Source organism: Poecilia mexicana, unplaced genomic scaffold (genome assembly GCF_051168715.1).
Source record: "Poecilia mexicana isolate PSO_F unplaced genomic scaffold, ASM5116871v1 scaffold_4, whole genome shotgun sequence".
Classification (NCBI taxonomy): domain Eukaryota; kingdom Metazoa; phylum Chordata; class Actinopteri; order Cyprinodontiformes; family Poeciliidae; genus Poecilia; species Poecilia mexicana.
In genome coordinates this window covers 5,587,714-5,608,027 of record NW_028263373.1, presented here as the reverse complement: position 1 = coordinate 5,608,027, position 20,314 = coordinate 5,587,714, and the positions used below count along the sequence as shown (strand labels likewise).

At 39.2% G+C, this 20,314-nt stretch overlaps 1 protein-coding gene across 1 annotated transcript in view; it reads left to right on the top strand.

Moving 5' to 3' along the window:
- The window catches only part of gpc1a (glypican 1a), a 39,966-nt gene extending 19,884 nt beyond the window's left edge, over positions 1-20,082 (top strand). Inside the window, exons 2-10 of the mRNA XM_015001262.2 lie at positions 8,420-8,578; positions 11,484-11,701; positions 11,995-12,168; positions 13,331-13,496; positions 14,291-14,421; positions 14,983-15,120; positions 16,047-16,177; positions 17,532-17,707; positions 18,694-20,082. Of these exons, the coding sequence (XP_014856748.2) occupies positions 8,420-8,578; positions 11,484-11,701; positions 11,995-12,168; positions 13,331-13,496; positions 14,291-14,421; positions 14,983-15,120; positions 16,047-16,177; positions 17,532-17,707; positions 18,694-18,866 (1,466 nt within the window). The 3' untranslated portion in view covers positions 18,867-20,082. The remainder of the gene's footprint in view (positions 1-8,419; positions 8,579-11,483; positions 11,702-11,994; positions 12,169-13,330; positions 13,497-14,290; positions 14,422-14,982; positions 15,121-16,046; positions 16,178-17,531; positions 17,708-18,693) is intronic.
- The last annotated feature ends 232 nt before the right edge of the window (positions 20,083-20,314 follow it).

Sequence of the window (20,314 nt, the reverse complement as noted above, 5' to 3'; positions counted from 1 at the left end):
GATGTTTAATAAAATTCATTATCAGAACAGAAAGTTTGTTAATGCAATTTGAAACAAGAATTCAAATTTTTCTAAAGTAAAATACTTATTTTGACTTGATATTGTGAGTGAAAATAATAGAGACTTGTGTGATTTTTGTTACATGCTGTGAAATAATTATTTGGTTTAAATTGCAGCATTGAGTTAAGACTCACAAAACAAAACTAATGAACTCAAAAAACAATGTTGTTAAATCAACTTCATAAACTTTAATTTCTAAGTTACAACCAAAACAATTTTCTTGTTGACTTAAATTGCATTTTCAAGGCAGCAGGTGGACTTTTATTGTCAGGTTAAACCACCTTCAGGTGTTTTACAGTGCAACAGATCATGTGAAAAATAAGTACCAGCTCTTTCCAACTCTAATATTTGAGAGAGAAAAGCTCTGATTTGCTGTTGTGTGTTGAATGATTGCCTTTATCAGCCTTTCAGTCATGAATTATTTATGTGAAGATCAGAGGAAGCATTGTTCTTTTGTTTAAGAGAGAAAAGTCCTCTTTACTAACAGTGTGCATGTAAACAGGATTTCACTGTTTGAGACAAAAACAGCATAATTTGAGTTGACATTTTGAGCATTTTTGACTATTATTACCAATTTGAAAGTGGACTCTCAAAGAGCAGCAGCAGCACACTGATAGTTACAAATAATAAAACCACAGATATTAAAACTTAATATGGATAATTAAGAGGAAAATAAGAAAAAAAAATCGAGATTGGGCAAAAATACAACTCGGTTTGCTTCAAAGTGGAGTTTGAATGTCTAAAAAAATGATTGTTAGGTTAATTGGTGCCAGGAAAATGTCAGGGCCAGTTGAGAATGATCTAAACTTTATCTTACCTTCCTCTTTAATGCGTCGTAATAAAATAATATTTCTTAATTTTCTAAAAATAGTTTAATTTGTGGTTTTAGAGGTAACAAAGTCTGGAAATCACTAACAAATTAGGAAAAATAAACACACATTCCTGAATTTTCATTCCTGAAATATGAAAATTCTGCTTTCTTAAACGGTAAAAACGGATGTTATACTAACGGCTGAGAACATATTTTTATTTATGAGCAAGGTTTGTTTTTAATTTAATATTTTTATTCTTTAGTTTGTCATGTAAAGATTTGAACAAGTTAAACTGAAAGACGTAATAAGAATCTGACAAAACAAAAATTATATATATATCTAAAACAAACATTTTGATGAAACAAGAATAAAAGCTTGTTTTTCTTTGATTTGTTCACACAACTCTGTGCCTCTGCATTATTTATAAGTACTGTTACGTAACCTCCTAGTAACTTCAATTTATCGTGTCAGAATCTGACCTGAATTAGCCTGAGAAATCAGCTGGGGTTGAGATGTTTGTGCACAATCAAATGAATTCAGCTTTCATTTGGCTGAACGTGGTGCAGCAAGTCGGCACCGAGCAAAAGCAACTCTGTTGCAGCAAGTCCTGATCGGCTCAGTGCCTCCACAGCCAGAAACAAACAGCCTAATTGTTTCTGTTTGGCTCTTGGTGTGCAGACGCTAATTTCATAAAGTGAAACGTTTATGTGGGAACTTTCTTCCAGGATGTTGCCCATATTTACCTCTTTTGATAAGAGTATTGGTCAAACATTTAAATTTGTAGGTGTTCATTTTGTACTCTAAATTTATTTTGAGAAGCTAATCTGTCCCTCGGAATATATATATATATATATATATATATTTATATATATATATATATATATATATATATATATATATATATATATATATATATATATATATATATATATATATATATATATATATATATATATATATATATATATATATATATATATATAGTCCAGTTTTAGTTTTAAGGAATTTTCTTCTCTTATTTATTTTATTTTGCAAATCTTGCAGTGGAGGTTGGCATGGTAACGAATGATGGTCTCGAGCATTTTGTTGTGGCAATAACCTGAGAAGAAACCATTACCAGGCCTCCTCATAAAAAAGAGACAGTGTCTCAATGTGTTCTTAAAGCAACATTAACATTTCTCTGCAAATCTCAGTATGGTTGGCACATTAAAAAAATCACATCTTGGGGAGCAAACATGTTTTCGTAACTCATAAATATGTTTTACTCGTAACTATTGACAGAAAACAATTTTTATGTATGATGCAGAAGCTTGCAGGATGCAACAACGAAGATGTTTAAAAATCCTTAATGCATTTCTGATCAGGTTTCAGAGGTAAACAGTTCTTCAGATTTTAAATAAATAATTGATGAATTTCATTCCTGTTATTTGAGTAAATTTGATTTGATTTTATTTTTTTCTGAGAGCTGAATTTGTTTTAGTTTGCAGATGTTCATATTCCTGCCACCTCACCTTCCATGGCCTTGATAAAGGTGTTTTTTTTGCTGAATATTGGGATATTTTTTCAAGTGTCAGAATGCAGACTGGCGCAGGTTTGGCCGTTTGTCTGCTCAGCACATTCGGTGGGGACGGCTCACTTGTCAAGACGAGCTCAAGTATGTGGGATCTGCCACGAGGAATGTGAGGAAACAAAGGCTGATGAAGCAGAAGAGCGTGATGCCAAGAAGGAAGTCTGAGCCAGATGCTTTGAGTGGGAAAAGGGAAACGAAATGCTAAATGCTACTGTCTGCCTTGACGTGCGCGGTGTGGCCAACGCGTTTGGCTGCTCAACATCTGCAGGCAAAACGAGGAACATGTTTGGATCTGAATAGATTCGGGTTTTTGTGGGAGTCTGTGTGGAAGCCAAAGATGGCGGTGCGTTAAAGATGTTTATCCTCATAAATTTAACATCAGAACTTTGCTCGTAATCAATACTAAAATATTTACCCAACCCTAATTCATGAAGTGAATAAACATGTGCCTGCAGCAATGAGCAGACTAATCAGAGTTTTATTGAGCTTGGCCTTGCAGCACGCTGTACTTTACAGATATCTGATTGTGGCTCCTGTTGGTGCTGCTTACATCAAAAATGATCCTCATTTTAAATTAGTATGAGAAATAATACCTTTAAGCATATGATGTCAAATGTAGCCACATTTACATGCTGTATGAAAGGGGATTAACGTTTTTCCACTAAACAGAAATTAGCTTTTTCTAGTCAATTAGTGTTACTACAATTATTTCTATTTGCTGAATGGCAGCTTAATAAGGAAGATGGTTATTTCTGAGCATCTTACAGAAATAAAATCTCTAATTATTGGGATTTAATATTCATAAAAATTGAAATAACTAATGTGGAACAATCTCTCATTACTTTTTTATTACTTGGCTTTACTTTTGTTTCATATTGCTATTTTAAGGCTGTTTTCTTATTGTTTTTATGTTTTAAATGTCTTTGATTTTATTTGTAAAGCACTTTGTTGCACATGTGTTTTTTTTAAGTGTTTTATTAATAAAGTAGTAGAAGCAGTAAAATAAATGAGAAAAAAAAAGCTTTTTTTATAATAATGCCTGGAAATTAAAGCTTTTCCTCAAGTAGCTCTAATGCTACATGGTTGGGTCACAGAATAAAACTAAATTAGTTTAAATTTAGCTTTGTGGCAAACACTTGGTAGAACTGCACAGCGTGTAGTTCCACCAGGAACTAATAAATGTTTACTTATTGGCCATTACAAAGCCCAGATTTGTAGAAAATGTTTGGACAAAGCTGAAAACTGTGTGTGAACAAGGCAAATCCAGCAAGTTATTATGATATATCCAAAACCTGTAAACCTGTCATATAGTTTAAAATGAAATTATATCAAATACTTTTGGCTTTTAAGAACCTACATTTCTACAAGACATTCATTTTCTCATTCTGGCACTGAGTGAATAGAAATACTTTTGTTAATCCTTATGGAAATGTTTGTTTTAGTGTCATTTTAAACTGTATTTGTGTTGGATAATTTTGATTTATGTTACAGAGACTATGTAGATTTTATTTTTCAACAGTACATAATACAGTGCTGTGCTAATTTATGGCTTTTAAAGTAAACGTATAAAGCAGACGAGACAGAATGGCGACTGATTAATGGAGTCTGGATCATCTTCTGCTTCAGCTACTTTATTGCAATTAACAAGTGTGTAATTAAATTATTTGTTGGCAGCAAACTATTGGTTTGTTTTTGTCAATGCAGAGTCATCCATCTCTTCATGGTGATTCATCTCAATGTGGAGAAATTTCCACCCCTTCTTCTGACTCAGATCATATCTGGTTAAACTGAGAATAGTCCTTATTAATCAGGGGCATCTGAGCATGAGCTGCCTGCAGCGTCACAATCCCACTCAGTGTTGATTAAAGAAGCTGCTGTTTTCATTGCAGATGGACAGAACTCCTCCCATTGCAGCATTCTGACTCCTCGTCTCCCCGCGGCTGACAGCTATGAGTTATGTAAACGAGGGTCTCCTGTAGTGCAACCTTGTGTGTGTTCATCCCTCAAGATGCAGACATAACGAAATATATGCTGCAGCCTGAGGGCAAACACGGTGTGTGCAACCAAATCACCTACTGAGGCTGATTACACCTGACCCACATCTCCTCTCACTTTTCACTCACCCTATTTATTTACAGCCTCCTCCACTGAGTTTTGAAGTTTTGAAGACTTTTGTCTCGCAGAAGCATTTCTTTTCTCCCAGCCTAAAACTTCCAAGCTTTTGGGAGCTTTTGACAAGTGAAAAACGTTGCACTAATGAGTGTTGGTGTTTTCTGTTTTTGGAAACTTCTGAGCCAAAATTACTTCCTCCTGTCTGATTTTATGGTCTTCTAGAACTTTGGCATTTCTAGTGTTAAGATTAGAGGACAGATGCATTTGGTTGTAGACTAAATGAATTGCTTTTGACACTTAAAACTGATTATAATGAGTTAATAGATGAGTATTTTGGTTGTGAAAGGGGGAGTACTATGTGTTTTCCAGAATAATTTTAGGGCACAATCAAGTAATTATGTTACCTTCATTTGTCAAATATCAAATATGACATATCAATATTTGAATTATGACATATCAAATATGACTTAAAAGTAAATTTGACTTAGTAATTTAGCATCTTGAAATTGTGCCTCTGTCTCTTTAAAAACTCCTGCTCTTTCTGAAACTTCAGGAAATCATCACAACATGGCTCCTCTATTAATCCTTTAGCAACATTTTTACCAGCGTTGCAATGAGATGTAGATTGTGTAATGAGCTCAGCAGATATGCAGTTCCACCAGGTGTTTGCTAATTGCTGCGGCTAGTCTGAAGGGACTGAGTGGTGGAGCTGCTCTGTAATGCAGAAATGTGAGAACTGCAGCTCAGAGGAGAAACCTCGCCTCGAACGTGGCGCTTGTTCCATCTAGGCCACATGTGTCAAATTCAAGGCCCGGGGGCCAAATCTGGCCCGCAGGAGCTTTCTGTGTGGCCCTCCAGACTACAAATTACATCAAATAGTCCCTCTAGTTTTTCACAAATCTGCAAAATTCACACAAAATCAACAGATCCCCAGATTTGTTTCTGATTTTACTGCAATTTTTTCTCAAAATTGGCCAAAAACATTGAGTATAAGTGACTGCTGCCCCAGCCTTACGTGATGTGAAGTTGTAGTTTGTGATTTAAAAAAAGAAGTCATGTTTAACATTATCTATTAGCACAACTGTCACACAGATTCCTTACAAATATTTCTAAATTAGCACCACGAAATCTGTGATTTTGATTGCAAAAAATCGTGGATGGACTGATCAGTGTGAAAAGATGTTTAATATTTTTTCACTGTAACAAACACTCATTGAATGCTGAAACAAGCAGCTAGTTATTGATATTTTCAGTGGGTTTATAAATAGATTCTGGCATAACTGGCCCTTTAAGAACATTCAGATTTTTGAAATGACCCAAAATGAAAATGAGTTTGACTCTCCTGACCTACTTGGAAGAAATCCAAGTATGTTTTTGGTGAAGAAATAACATTATAACATGATATGAAGCAGAACAAAAATATTTTACACAATAACATCCCTTTAAGTTGTGCATGGAGGCTAGAAGTTCAAAGAAAATGTAAAATGACTGGTTTAGTAAAGTAAAAAGATGAGAGCGTAGAATCAAGGTGCTACATCAGGTGCTGCTTCCTGTAATCCAGCTGCCACTGTTGATTTCTCTCCCTGTTATCACATCCTGCACACAAACCACCAAGTGAAGGATTCACGGAGAGCTGCTGATGAAGGCGTCTCTCTTCTGCTCCACTTACTGCGATGGACAAATTCCTGCCCTGCAACCCAAATACACACCCACACGCACGCTAACGCTAACACGAGCAGCCACCAGCGTTGGAGCTGTTAAGAAGGCGGAGAGCAGTGAAGCACACAGCTGAGGGGAAACTTACTCACCCCTAACCTTCTTAGACGGAGGCTCACAGACACGCACACGGAGGAGAATCCACAGCACTGGTGTCTGTCATGAGACTAATGCTGCAGACTGGCTGCAGGCTACTGGAAGACCAGTCAAATACGTCTCTATGTGCAAAAAAAAGATTTGCATTTCAGAAAATGGATAGAAAACGCACACACACAAAAAAAACACAGAGTGTGGAGTCTGTAAATGTACGACCCGTACGGTGAGAGAGAAGGTTAGCTTACTGACTGGAGGAAAAAGGATTTGAGTTTCTGATCTGGACTAATGAACCCTGAATCTTTAAAAGATGGCATTGGCATTTTATAAATTAATGAAGGAATACTGCATCAATCAAGTTTATTAGCATAGCTCATTTCAGCAACAAGGCAGTTCTGTGTTTTACCTCATAAAAATACAAAGTCAGCAGTTGAAACGTTACATTTTGTCATCATTACAATCCGAATGTTAATTAACGTTTAACTTAAAACTTTTCAAAAGCATCACTGAACGGCCGGGTTCTTAGTCTGGGTTTAAAGGAACTCAGTGTTTCGGCTGTTCTGCAGTTTTCTGGATGCTTGTTCCAGATTTGTGGTGCATAGAAGCTGAACGCTGCTTCTCCATGTTTGGTTCTGGTTCTGGGGATGCAGAGCAGAACCAGAAGACCTGAGAGGTCTGGGAGGTTGCTATGGCAACAGCAGATCTTTAATGTATTGTGGTGCTAAATACTAACAGTATTTTAAAGTAAATGTAGTTTTTTTAAACTAAATATTCGTGCTTATCTATATGATTTGAAATATTTAGTTTGGATGTTAGTTATTCTGATTAAAGAAGCTTAAATGTGAATGAACCAGATAAATCATCCTTCGTTTCAACCAAAGTGTGCATGTTTCATCCTTCTGGCTCGCTAACTGAGACACGGTTGGCATTTTTGGACACAGTCACCTTCACAAAATCACTCTGTAGTGTGGGGAATCGCTGCATTTGGACACAATATTTGGTAGAATGCTGTATATAGTTGGATGTATTCTTGATGTTTATTTTTATTTTATAAGATACAAGATCTAACCGAGAGTTGTTGGAAAAAAAAAGATGGTTAATTGTTATCACAGTTTCCAGCAATAATATCACAAATACACATTTTCCTGATGTCATGCAGCCCTAATTTCATCTAATGCAAAGGACCGACATGGATGGATCTGAACGACCCGAGCTGCTTCCAGCTTTTCTCTGAAACAGAGCCGGAGTTTGTTTCTTCTTTCTGACACTGAACGTTGGAGATTTTTCTTTATTATTCATCATTTTACTGTGTGCCCTGTCAGACGCTCAAGGCTTCTCACTCAACCGAGTCGATTTGTAGTTTGAAGTTTGTTGTAATTACAAGACACTAATCAATGTGAAAAAGTAAAGTGAAAATAATAAAAAAAGTGAATATTTTTTTCTTCTTACTAATTTAAAATGAGTAATATTATGTTAAGTGATGCCTTCAGGTGGTCAACCTCTTTTTGTCAGTGTCAGTTTCTTTATTATTTCTTTTACCTCGGCTGTTCTTTTCCTAGTTATACTGACTGAACTAATTAAAGTTGTTTTTAATGTTTGATCAAACGTGAAGCTGTTGGTGTATTTAAGTGTGTAGAGTTATGAAATAGATCTGTAATTCAGTACATTTATGTCTGTGTTAAAAACAAAAAGAGATTTTAAGTCGGATCAGGACAGTGTTTCTGTATTGGATCGGTAACGGCCGATGATAAAAACCTGATTTTAGTATTGGAAGTGAAAAACGTGGATTGATGCATCTCTAATTTAACCCTAATCCTGCCTCATCTGAAGGTCACAAATTCTGCCTCTGAAAATAATCACAACAAAAATAGATTAGCATGTTGTAAAGATGTCTTAAGTTGAGGGTGAAGGTGCTTCAGCTGTTAATTTGCTGTAATTTCAGGTGTCACTTGGTCGTAAATTAGAGTAAATGCTGAAAAACCGACTAATTTAGTTATTGGTTCATAAAGATGTATGCATTCCAATTACATGACGGAGTCTCTCCCTCTTTCTAAAGGTGAACATCTGAGGATGTGTCCTCAGGGTCCGACTTGCTGCACCATCGCCATGGAGGGAAACCTGGCCGGTCTGAGCGCCCAGGAGACGGAGGGACTGATCAGAGAGGCCGGCAGGTCCCTGCAGGCGACTTTCAACAATCTCCACAGGAGCTTTGACAGTAAGTAGGGTGTTGGTGTGTGAGTGCATACAAGACACTCATTACTGCCAGAGCTCAATAACAAACCTTCAGAAGCGCACCCAGAGGAGCCTGACATTTGTATGTTGTGTGTTTGCAAAGTTGTGTTTGGCGGTCAATACCGCAGCTTCAATAACAGCAGTGATTGTGTGTGTGTGTGTGTGTGTGTGTGTGTGTGTGGGGGTGTGTGTGTGTGTGTGTGTGTGTGTGTGAATGCAGGTTTGTGTGTTCTGTGTGACAAGAAGACCCCTGCCTGGGCGCTATAATGAGACCAGAGTCAGCCAGACACAATGAAATGCGATAAGCCGATCCACTGATCTTTAGGGATACACACACACACACACACACACACACACACACACACACACACACACACACACACACACACACCAGAAAAAAGGTTGTCCCTGGAGGCAGTAGCTAGTTCAGCTAATGAGCTGTTGACCCACCGAGGAGTCGAGGCTGCAGATCACTGAATATCAGAGGCAGAGGGCGATGTAGAGAAGAAGAAAACTGAGAAGTGCCTCCGATACCAACATGGAGACACAGCAAGTGAGAACAAATCATCGCCGCTGAGTGGAAACAGTGAGTCAAAAATAAAGACAGAGACCGGGCAGCAGGAGGACAAAGTCAGAGGGAGACATTATTATTAGCGAAGGCCTTGCAGTAACGTGGCTGTCCATCTGGTTGTGGTTACAGCAGCCTGGCAGCGGCCCACGTCTTTGAAGCCATTATAGCGCAGAGACAGCTCTGATTCTCTAATTCCCTCTGTTTTTTCTCACTGTCACTTTGTATCCGTCTAACAGAACCGGAAATTTTAAAGGAACCATCGCAGAAAGGTTTTGTTTTTTAAATTAGGCAAGAAAAAGAAGCTCAAGCAATAAAAGTAACCGAACGCATTTGTAAAGATGTGAAGTTATTAAACTGAACTGGACTGGACTGAATTTAATGGAACTGACTGATCTGAAGTTAAGTTAGACAACTGAAGGCTGTAAAGGTGGGAAGAGCGTCCAGCCTGAAACATCTGCCAAGTCAGTGGGCACGCAGTGGTGGAGTGGTTGCTATGACAACTAGGGCTGTTGTAAACGAATATTTTAGTAATCGAGTAATCTATCGATTATTCTTACGATTAATCGAGTAATCGGATAAAAAAAATTATAAAATGAAATATTGGTAAATCTGGCATAATACCGGTGTTACTATCAGATATCAATATCAGTCCAATTTTTCATATATGAGCTTCCCTAACAGTTGCTTTTTTGTAGTTTAGAAAACTAACCTGTAACAATAATAGCTCACTTTCTAAGTTAACCAGAAGAAAAGTTATAGAAAAATCTGAAATTATATTGAATTTAATAACAAAGAGGCAGGCTCATAAATATGCTTATAAAAATGTCTACAATCCAGCTTTTAGTTTATGTATTCATCTTCAGTGAGTTTAATAGATTAATTAAACTCACCTTGCCACCTAACCTGTCACGCTTTGGGTTTGAAAATACGGGAAATGCCGCCTGGAGTGGGAGGAGAGGGCGAATGAACGAACATGGGGTGGAGGGGAGGAAATAGACCAGCGGACTGACGAACCGTTAGACCGGGGGACGAACACGGGGGGAAGCAATACGGGATATTTACGACACCTTCACTGGTCACACTCAGAAACTCATCTACCAGCCATGTACGATGCGCTCCGCCACCCGTTTCTTCAGACCGGGATATGAAATTTATTGTGCGGTTCGTCGGTAAAGCTACATTTACACGGTAAGCATCAGCTACTCAGCCGCCCGCCCTGTTCAGTCTATCCGCTCACCTCAGCGCTCTTCCCGCCGTTCGCTTTCAACGAGCAGCCCCGGAGGAGAAATGCTGCCGAACTCCAGGCATTCCCCCAGTCATTTTAAGGATGCTTATTGGTTCCCCAAAAACGATAAAAAAGTCGGGCATTATCATCAATCCATAAAATCCCCACGGGCCAATCTTGAAGACTGGACTTTATGCCGCTGAGACTTAGCTTTTGTCAACAACTCAGAGGCGGAAGTGAGAGCTCCGCGCAACGCAAATGAAGTCCCGGCCGGAACACGGTGCGCTAACTAATAAAACATAAATTAACGAAGCTTCGAGGAAGGTAAATTTTCCTCGAGGAATTTTAGTAATCGAGGTACTCGAATCATTCGAGGAATCGTTTCAGCCCTAATGACAACCCAGTGGCAGGAAGTGCCAAACGGACAACAACACTGGGGGATGCAGAGAGCAGCAGTCATACCGCTTGAACTTTTCCACATTTGAATTCATCACTCCCAAACGACTCGCAGATAAAAGTGAGAAGTCGAGTAAAGATTCTTCAAGCTGATTTCAGGATCTGGTGAACGGCTTAAAGAATAGAATCACTATTAGGCTACTTTCACGCAGCAGGACCGTTCAGACTGCAGACGCTTTGAAAACAATCGGAAACGGATCCAGTTTAGTTCCACGTATGGAAGTGACAGATCAGATGTTTTAGGATGGAAAGAGCAGAATTCAGCCGAGCACCTGGGAATTACACCTGAGTTTGTTTTGCAAAGTGCATTGAGATAATATTTGTTGTGGAGTTTTGGATAACATTTAAATCAGATTGAATTGATGAAATTAATTTGCTATTGAACAGTTGTTCTCCATAATGTCTTTCCAGCTGCTGGGTATCACTTTATCACCTGGAAAGAATTCAGTTACTTTAAACTACCTTGTAGACGCAGCAGTTGTGCACAGCTCTGCTAAAAAGATACTAAAACTCAGAGCTGGAAATGGAGTGGCAGAGATAAATCTGCACAGTTTAACTTCAACATTATTTAGTTGTGCTGTGCCAACCAAGTCTGGCGTCAGCGTGTCGTGTCCTGACGTTTTCCTCTTTCCGCAGCGTATTTCACGGAGCTGCACGGCCAGTCGGAGCGCTCGCTGCAGGAGGTGCTGTCTCCGCTGGGCCCCCTGTACTCCCAGAACGACCGTCTGTTTGCAGAGCTCTACGGCGACCTGCGTCAGTACTACCGGGGCTCAGCCCTCAACCTGGACGAGAACCTGTCCGAGTTCTGGTCCCAGCTGCTGGAGCGAATGTTTAAAGCCTCTACCCCCACGGAGGTGAGGGAAGGAACATGCCCTCTTGTGCTTTGAGTTTGCTTTAGTTTGAAATGCTGGTAGAAAAAAATACTCAATTAAATTGATCTCAGCTGAATGCAACATTTATGATTTATAATTTATTTTCAGTGTTCCTCATCCTCTTCTGTAGAAATTGAACACAGGAAAAGACCCAAAAATCCAGATCAGGGATTGTATCCAAGGTTTTAAATCTGTGTAAATGTTTGGTTAAAATCAGTCAAACTGCCTCATGAAGCCCACCTGTTCTGCTCTGTGCTGTCATCTCTGTTGGACAGGTCAACCTGTCGGAGGATTACCTGGAATGTGTTGCTAAGCAGCAGGAGACGCTGCGGCCGTTCGGAGACGTCCCTCGGGACATGAAAACGAAAGTGATCCGGGCTTTTGTCACGGCCAGGTCGTTCGTCCAGGGCCTGGTGGTCAGCTCAGAGGTGATCAAGAAGGTCTCACAGGTGAGTTTTGTGTATTCGTGTTTCCTTCTGCACGCACGCACGCACGCACACACACACACACACACACATGGTTAAGACCTCCCTTCCTGTTGAGGACAAACATGGAAACATCAGCTCAGGCTTGAACAAGCAGTTACGGTTTGCATTCTGCCAACGGTGCCAGAACAAAATGCCATCTGAACTATTGATAATGTGGCTGTTTGTTTGGGAATGTGTCTAATGTCTGCTGGGCTGATTCCCAGGAAAGCAGATGTGGCGGCTGCGTGGTTGTCACACCCGAACTGTGAGAGAAAAATCCTCCGCCCTGCAGATGGGAAACACAAAGATAATGGAAAACCAACTGTCAGCCTTTGCCGTCAGAACAAAGCTCTCTCTTAGACGGTTGACAAGATTGATGTAAAATTATTGGTGCGAGGAGTTTTTTTTTTTTTTAGATCTCAGTGGAGATCATCCACAAACTCCCACATGTGAGCAGTGTGTGTCGTCTTTTATGTTTCTCATCAAAAAGCATTTTTTATAAACAGGATTTTCATATGATTTTCTTTAATAATGAGTTGCAGTTTTATTAGATTATTCTTAAAAAGATCAAGATTGTAAACTTGTTTGCAGTCCTGCATAAGAGTTAAATTATTTGAATTGTTCCTTTCTCCTTCCTGTGAGGAACTGCACACATTTCTGCCACCTGCTGAAACTTCCCATCGCATCACGGTTCACATCCAGCCTGCATGCTCTGTGACTGCAGACTCTTATTATAACTCAAACCTCATGACCTCACTCTGTAATGCAACATTGACCAAATTAAACACGAGGGAGTCTGTTCACGAGACTAAAGTTAGAAACTTTAATGAATGGCCAGTGCACATTTAAACATGTTTTTTTTAACATGATATATTTTATGCAAGATCTCTAAAAGGTAGGAGTAACATCTTTTTCATGGGAAGCCAAGGTTTAAATAGTTTCCTTGAATAAAGATGTTTAAAAGTAGATTTCTAACTGTCCCCATTATTTGTTGTGCCTCTTTGTTCATGCAATGATGTGTAAATACTGCCCTCTGTTGTCCTGCTTCGGTACTGCGGAGTAAACCATTTGCAGTAAAATGAAGCAAAAGCATCCTGAACACCCCATAAACCTCCGTCTTGTAATCTGGCGGGTCTGATTTCAGGTGTCTCTCGCTGAGGAGTGCACCAAGGCCCTGATGAAGCTGGTGTACTGCCCTCACTGCCGCGGCCTGGCCTCGGTCCAGCCCTGCTCCAACTACTGCTCAAACGTCATGAAGGGCTGCCTGGCCAACCAGGCTGACCTGGATCCGGTGTGGCAGGAGCTCATCGGTAAGACGCACCAGCCAATCCACAACACGTCTTATTGTTTGAGGCGTAATCAATTAGACTGCAATATGCCAAGACTGAAAAAGTTAGAATGTTGTAAAAAGGTTAAACTCGTATATCATAAATGGAGGGTGGCAGCATCTTTGCTGCAAGAGCAACTGGTGCACTTCATGAAATAAACGGCATCATGTGGAAATATGGAAGCAAGACTTCAGTCAGAGAGGTAAAGCTCAGATGACCCTAAGCATACGGCCAGAGTGGTCACAAAGTGGCTTAAGGACAACAAAGTCACTGTTTTGACATGGCTGCCTCAAAGCCCTGATCTCAATCCTGTAAAGAAGTTGTGGGCAGATCCTGAAAGGTTGTGAGAGTGAGGCGGCCTGCAGAACCGGTCAGTCCCACCAGTTCTGTTCCGTCCAGGAGGACTGGGTCAGAAACCCAGCGGAGTCCGAGGAGAAGCAAAAGGTTTGATCCAAGTTCAAAGGCAGTGCTGCCAGAATACTGAGGAAATGTATGCAAACTTCTGACTTTGAAGACATTAAAAAGATGATCTGACATTTTATTTCTCTCGTTATCGTGGCATTTAGCAAATAGAAATAATATTATAATTCTACTAGACCTAAAACAAGAAAAGTTTTGTGGGATTTCAGAGAGTGACTATAAAGATTTATTTTAAACTTCTGGTTTAAACTGTTGGTGGATTGTTACTTTTTTGATTCCCTTTCTGTTTAAGCGTTTCCACAGCTTGCGTACGTAAAGCAGTGGTTTCTGATTCCTGTGTTTATTTCTGCTTTCAGACACGATGATCCAAGTCGCGTCCAGCTTCAGCACAGAACCCAGCATGGACGTGGTTCTGTCCTCCATCCCCATCCGGATCTACGAAGCTGTGCACTATCTGCAGGAAAACATGGACACATTTACAGCGAAGGTAAGAGATTTTATGAGATGCGACGTCTCAAGGTTATTCTTGAATCAAATAAAAATATTTTTTTAATTCAATTTCAAAATAAAGTTTTCACAAATAGGGATGTTCAGAGCTATTTGAAACGTTTGCCAGTGGCGCCATCTAGTGGATTATTTTATTCTTACAGCTAACTGGAAATGCTCTTTCTCCATTTGCCTCTGAGCAAGAAATGAATATCATCAAAATATTTCATATATACATACTCTCAGTTTCTGAAACCTTCTGTGAGGAAGAATAAAGTTAAAAACAAAAGAAGCGTTTTTTTTTTATCTCTGTAAAAAATAAATGCATCCAGTTGAAAAGTGAATTCTGTATGAATTGAACTAAAGAAAGCTTTGTCTTGTTCAGTCAGTCGTCTTCATTGCCTGTTAATTACAAATAATGAAAATTAGTTGCGTTCTGCAACAAAACACCAGATAAATATTTCAGCTTCGTCACCTGCGATTCAGATAAAACATGAAGCGGTGAATTGAGAACGTGCAGTTTTTGAGAAACATGGTAAAAGCCTGCGGATTGTTCCTGCAGGTGTACCAAACATGCGGCTCTCCAGGTGAACCAGGAACAGGAAGTCCAAACGCCCACGAGCAGAAGAAGAAGAGCGGCTCGCTGACTGCGTTCGAATACAAACCGTCCCCGACGGCTGGACTCAGACTGGAAATACAGGTGTGTGTCCGCTGCATTTTAATCCTGCAGGTTTTCTACCAAACTGACAGGCATGGAAGAAGATGAACTTTGTGTCTCATGAACCATTTTTGGTTTTTATCTGGAATTTTTTGGGATTATTATCCTGCTGAAAGTTATCAATAGCCTTTGTGTGGCTGCTTTGGTCCAAGCTAACTTTAATATCATCCTTTATTATTTCTCTGTGTTTTTTTTACTTATTTGCATTAATGTTACATATGTGAATCAAGTTGAAACGGAAAATATTAAATTTCCAAAGAGAACTGTGTATTAATCAGAGGTTCACCGATAAATCAGTTACAATTTCTGCTTGATTTGCTAAAGAGTCTTATATTTGTTGTGAAATGCATCAAAACTAAGAATATGAACCATTTTTAGTCAGAAATGTATTAAACAACAGAATTGAACAGATATCGGATGAACAATTCTGAATCTGTCCAAATCTTAGCAGACAGGTCAGACTTAAAAAATAAAAATCCCAGATTTAGTTTGTGTAGCGTAACTTTAGCTCATTGCTTTTTGAATAGTTGATACTTAGAACTTGTGTGTAATAATTTGGGTTCTGTTACTGTAAAACTACCACTGTAGACACCTATATTAGACTTAATAAAAGTTAGAAACTGTTTTATATCTGATCTTCTTCAATAGCTGTTTGTCTTTTTCATTAGAGTGAAATTCCTTCCACGGGATGCCACACACTCAGCTGATATTTTACAAACAGTTTTGAAGGAATTAAACTGGAATTTAGCCAAATAACAGCGTTTATATATAATTTGTGTATGAGAGTGCAGAGAAATTAAGACGATTCAAGAAACTCTCAGTGAATCTTAAAGTGAAACTGAGATTTTCAGCACTGATAAAAACGAGTGGAACTGAACAGATTGTTTTTGCTTTTGTTCTGTCCTCAGGTGTCAGATCTGTCCAGTAAACTGAGGGACATGCGTCAGTACTGGGTCCAGCTGCCGGTAGCGCTGTGCAGCAAACTGGCGGCTGAAAGCAACAGTCAGGACAACTGCTGGAACGGGATGACCAAAGCCAGGTGAGAGCGAATCAGAAGAAAGATGGGAGCTGGTCATCTTTAATTAATTTATAAAACTAGTCAAGAGTTACTCTTTGTGTTCCCTAAATTTACAGACGAGTCTCTTATGTAAAGAGGCTCATTTTGTTTCAGTCAAATGCATTCATTTTTTTGATTAAAAAAGATTAAATGGGGTGCAAAGTGGTGCAGTTGGCAGCACTCTCTTCAGAAAAACAGCCTGCAGTCTTTCTGCATGTGTGAAAAAAATCATTTCAATCGTATAATAGAAAAAAGAAGAAAACCAATCAGAAAGGAAAGAGACGACGCATATTACGCTGAAGCTGTTATGATGGAAACAATTTCCTGCACTTAAATACAAGAACATTAAATCTCAATTCTGCCACATTTACAATTATACTGAGATAAAGTTGCATCCATGGTTGTAAAAAGCAGTTTGTTGCACACAGGTCTTTTAGCTGAAGCATTGAAAGCCACACAGACAAGCAAACCTCCCTCAGTTGGCGGGTAAATGGATTACAGAGCGACGTGACGCTGTGCTTATATGTGCATTATTCACCCACACTCAGCATCTCCTTGTGTTTGAAGTGCTTGGATCGCAGCCAAGCTATCAGATTTATCCTCTAAAACACATTCATATAAATGTGTCTTCCTTATCTGAATAATGTGAGGAACCATGAAATATACATGAATCACTGGCTGGGTGTGACAGCTGAAGGATGAATGCATTCTGTGTATGAACTGTTTAAAGCTCTATGTCTCCCTCTGGTGGATTTTATAAGAACTTTAACAGTTTTTTTTCCAATCAGGGATAAAATGAAGTAACTAAAGTGACATTGTTAAAGCCTAAAAGTGGTTTACAAGTTTGAACTCTAACAATTTTTAATACAAATTGCTGAATCATTTCTTGTTGCTTCATTTACTTACTTTTTAAACCCACCTCTCCCTGCAGCAGTCCATATCTGCTGCAGACTGGTGAAAAGTATGGGTTTGCTGATTGTTCTTAGAGTTATTTAAAACTAGCCATGTTTCTTGAAAATATTTTTTCTGCTGACCTGCAATTACTGGAGTTTAGCAGGATTGTTTTGCATTCACAACAAGCTGGAGACAAGAAAATAATTAAGAATTATATGAGAAATGATTAGATCTACACTTCAATACCACAGAAGTGCAGGAATGTTTGTGTGCAAACTAGGCAGATTTGCAGCAAAATGTAATGAAAACCCAAATCTAAAGAACAGGACGTTGCATGTAAAGTGTCTCTCCTTTACCATCTCTAATCATTTTGTAATCGGTTGTTTGTCTTTCATTTACTGGCGGTGAAAGTGGTTCACTAGCTGCATTTTGCTCCTATCAGGTACCTTCCAGGGGTGATGGGAGACGGTTTGGCAAATCAGATCAACAACCCAGAAGTGGATCTCGACATCACAAAACCCATCATGAAAATCCGGCAGCAGATCATGGAACTGAAAATAATGAGCAACAGGCTAAAAGATGCTCTGGAAGGCAATGATGTCGACTTTCAGGATGCAAGTAAGACCCTTTCAAAATCTTAGGTTTACATATTTTCAACATTTTCTACATTTCTGCTAATGCAACACAAGAATAGGCAATAGTAAACAAAAGTTGGTATTTGTGGGAATTATATTTCCTCTGAAAAGACCTCTGCTCGTCTTTTACAAATCTTGCAAATATGGAAGAAAGAGAACGAAAAAAGGAATTGAAAAATGAGAAGTCTTCTTTCCCCCAGGTTATCTATGTTTCAAATAATTCAACTTAGACTGAAAAACAAATGGCACCTGTTGTTGACAGCTTAACATTTCTTGATTTTTTTTTTTAAATCACAAAGTTTAATCCTGCTGTCTCAAACAGCCTCAGCGCCCCGTGGCTGACTTCACATTCCTCCTACTGGTTGATTTACTCCACTCCTGATTACTTTATTTGTTTATTGCATTTTACGGTACAGATTATGTCATGTTGAAGACATACTGACTGCATAATTATCTGCAGAGCTCATGGATGAAATTATGTCTGGTAAGAAATCCACAGTAAGGGATTTGTGTTAAAATGCAAAACACTGCTAAAGTTTTATTATCTAATATTAATCACTGATTTCACTTGTTTGGATTCCTGCAGAATGAAAAGCCTTGCACCTTACAATCCAACTGCTGCTTTCATTTGTTCCAGTTCTCTATCATTCCACCCATAAACCAAAACTGTTTGTGGTCACTCGTGATTCCTGTAACTCGCTTGCACTAAATTACAGTTGCCATTGCAATTTCCAGATGTAGTTCATAAAGAGTAAAAATAACTTCCCCATTTTGTGTGACACATATCCTATACTTTAGAGTTGTTAAAGCGAGTCATTTTAGGAAAAGTCGTGAAGTCTGAGCCACAGGAAGTTCAATTTAAAATAGTTACTGGAGGTTGAAAGCTCTCCGGGAGTCAAATCGACTCCTTCACGGCTGCATTGTGAAAATAGATGCAAGTTATTTAAATTTCCCTTGATAACTCTGCAGGTGAGGATATCAGCGGCTCAGGCAGCGGGATGTGTCTGAGCGGTCAGTGCGCTCGGAGCAGGCCGGGACTTTATGCCTATGCGCCGGAGACCAAGCCAGTCGGAGGAGCGGCCACGCCTGGCATCGGCGTCCCGCTGCTGCTCCCATTCACCGTCCTGCTGCTCCAGCGATGATGGACCCCCTTCACCACTTTGTACGAAGAGGCCTGAGGGCTGAACCATGGGAAATGGGGTTGAATGGGAGGAAAAGTGGAACGAAACTTTGCCAAAAAGACATTTTGTTGAATGGATGAACATTTTCCTTGACTTAAAGGAATGAAAATTGACCTTAGTCTTTACTTTGCTGCGCTTCGATGTGTTTTAGTTTGAATGTGAATTAGTGTGAGGTCAGTGGATCTTTTGATGAGGATGTTTGAAAGACGACAGTAACAACGATGAAGAAGATGTCTGTAGCTCCAGTATCCAGCCAGCAGGTGACCTTATCTGTGGTGCATTCACCAAGGATTTTTTTTAAATGTTATTCTTCACGTTTGTCTGACGTAAGCAAACCATGTACGCTGTAAATGTTTGTGTACATTACCTTAAAAACTGGCGCCATACTGAGCCATGAATGTACAACATAATACTCTGCTGGCAATGAAATCCACGTTATCTGTGATGTTGACAAGTGGTTCATTCAGTGGAAAACAATGCAGAAAAGTCATCGCACTCTTGAAATGTCTGAGTTGTTGTGATCGCATCAGTTTACCTTACCTTTACTTCAAAGCCGGAAATGAAATGTCCAGTTTTTAAACGGCTTGTTACCGTTCTAAATAAAGGAATGGCCTCATCAAAGCCTCCAACAAGCAAGAGCACACACATTTTCTAAAAATTGCTTACCGAGGGCGAGGAATTTCGAAGTTACCACAAAAGAAAACGTGATGATTGAAACAAAAAGAGAAAAGCTGCTGTACTGCTACTGCAGGAGAAGATTTCTTAATGAATGCGTTCAGAGGTAACTCACCTCAAAGTGGCTGATTACATCAAACCAAAGCTTAATCCATCACTGCACACAGGTACACTGAGGTTTTATAATGATTTGTTGTTATGAAACCAAGGTGTCACAACAAAAAAAAAGGTTTTCCGGTTCTTCAAGCTGCCTGGGTTTGTGTATATACCGAATTTTTGCAAGATTCTTTCTACATTTGACTGGTGATATTATTTACCCTGGCATGCCTTCTGTTAAAGTCTACACTACGTTCCTGTTACAGATATATTAATTTATACACAGCAGCAGCGTTGAAGACACACATGCTGATGCAGTCTGGGACTCTGTATTAGGCGGGTTTTTAATCATCAGTGTATTTAATCACCTTTCATCCATTAAACTCTGGTTGATTGTAGCAGATAAGAGTGTCACTCGATTATTCTATGGATTGTTTTGGAAGTCCTACTCTTCGTCCATTATAAATATTTGTGTGTGTGTGTGTGTGTGTGTGTGTGTGTGTGTGTGTGTGTGTGTGTGTGTGTGTGTGTGTGCGTGTGTGTGTGTGTGTTATTACTAGCCTGTTTGTTATCAAACTCTTTGGTTTGGATTTTGAACTAAAGACCAGCTTCTCCTCAGCGGAGGCAAGAGCTTTGTT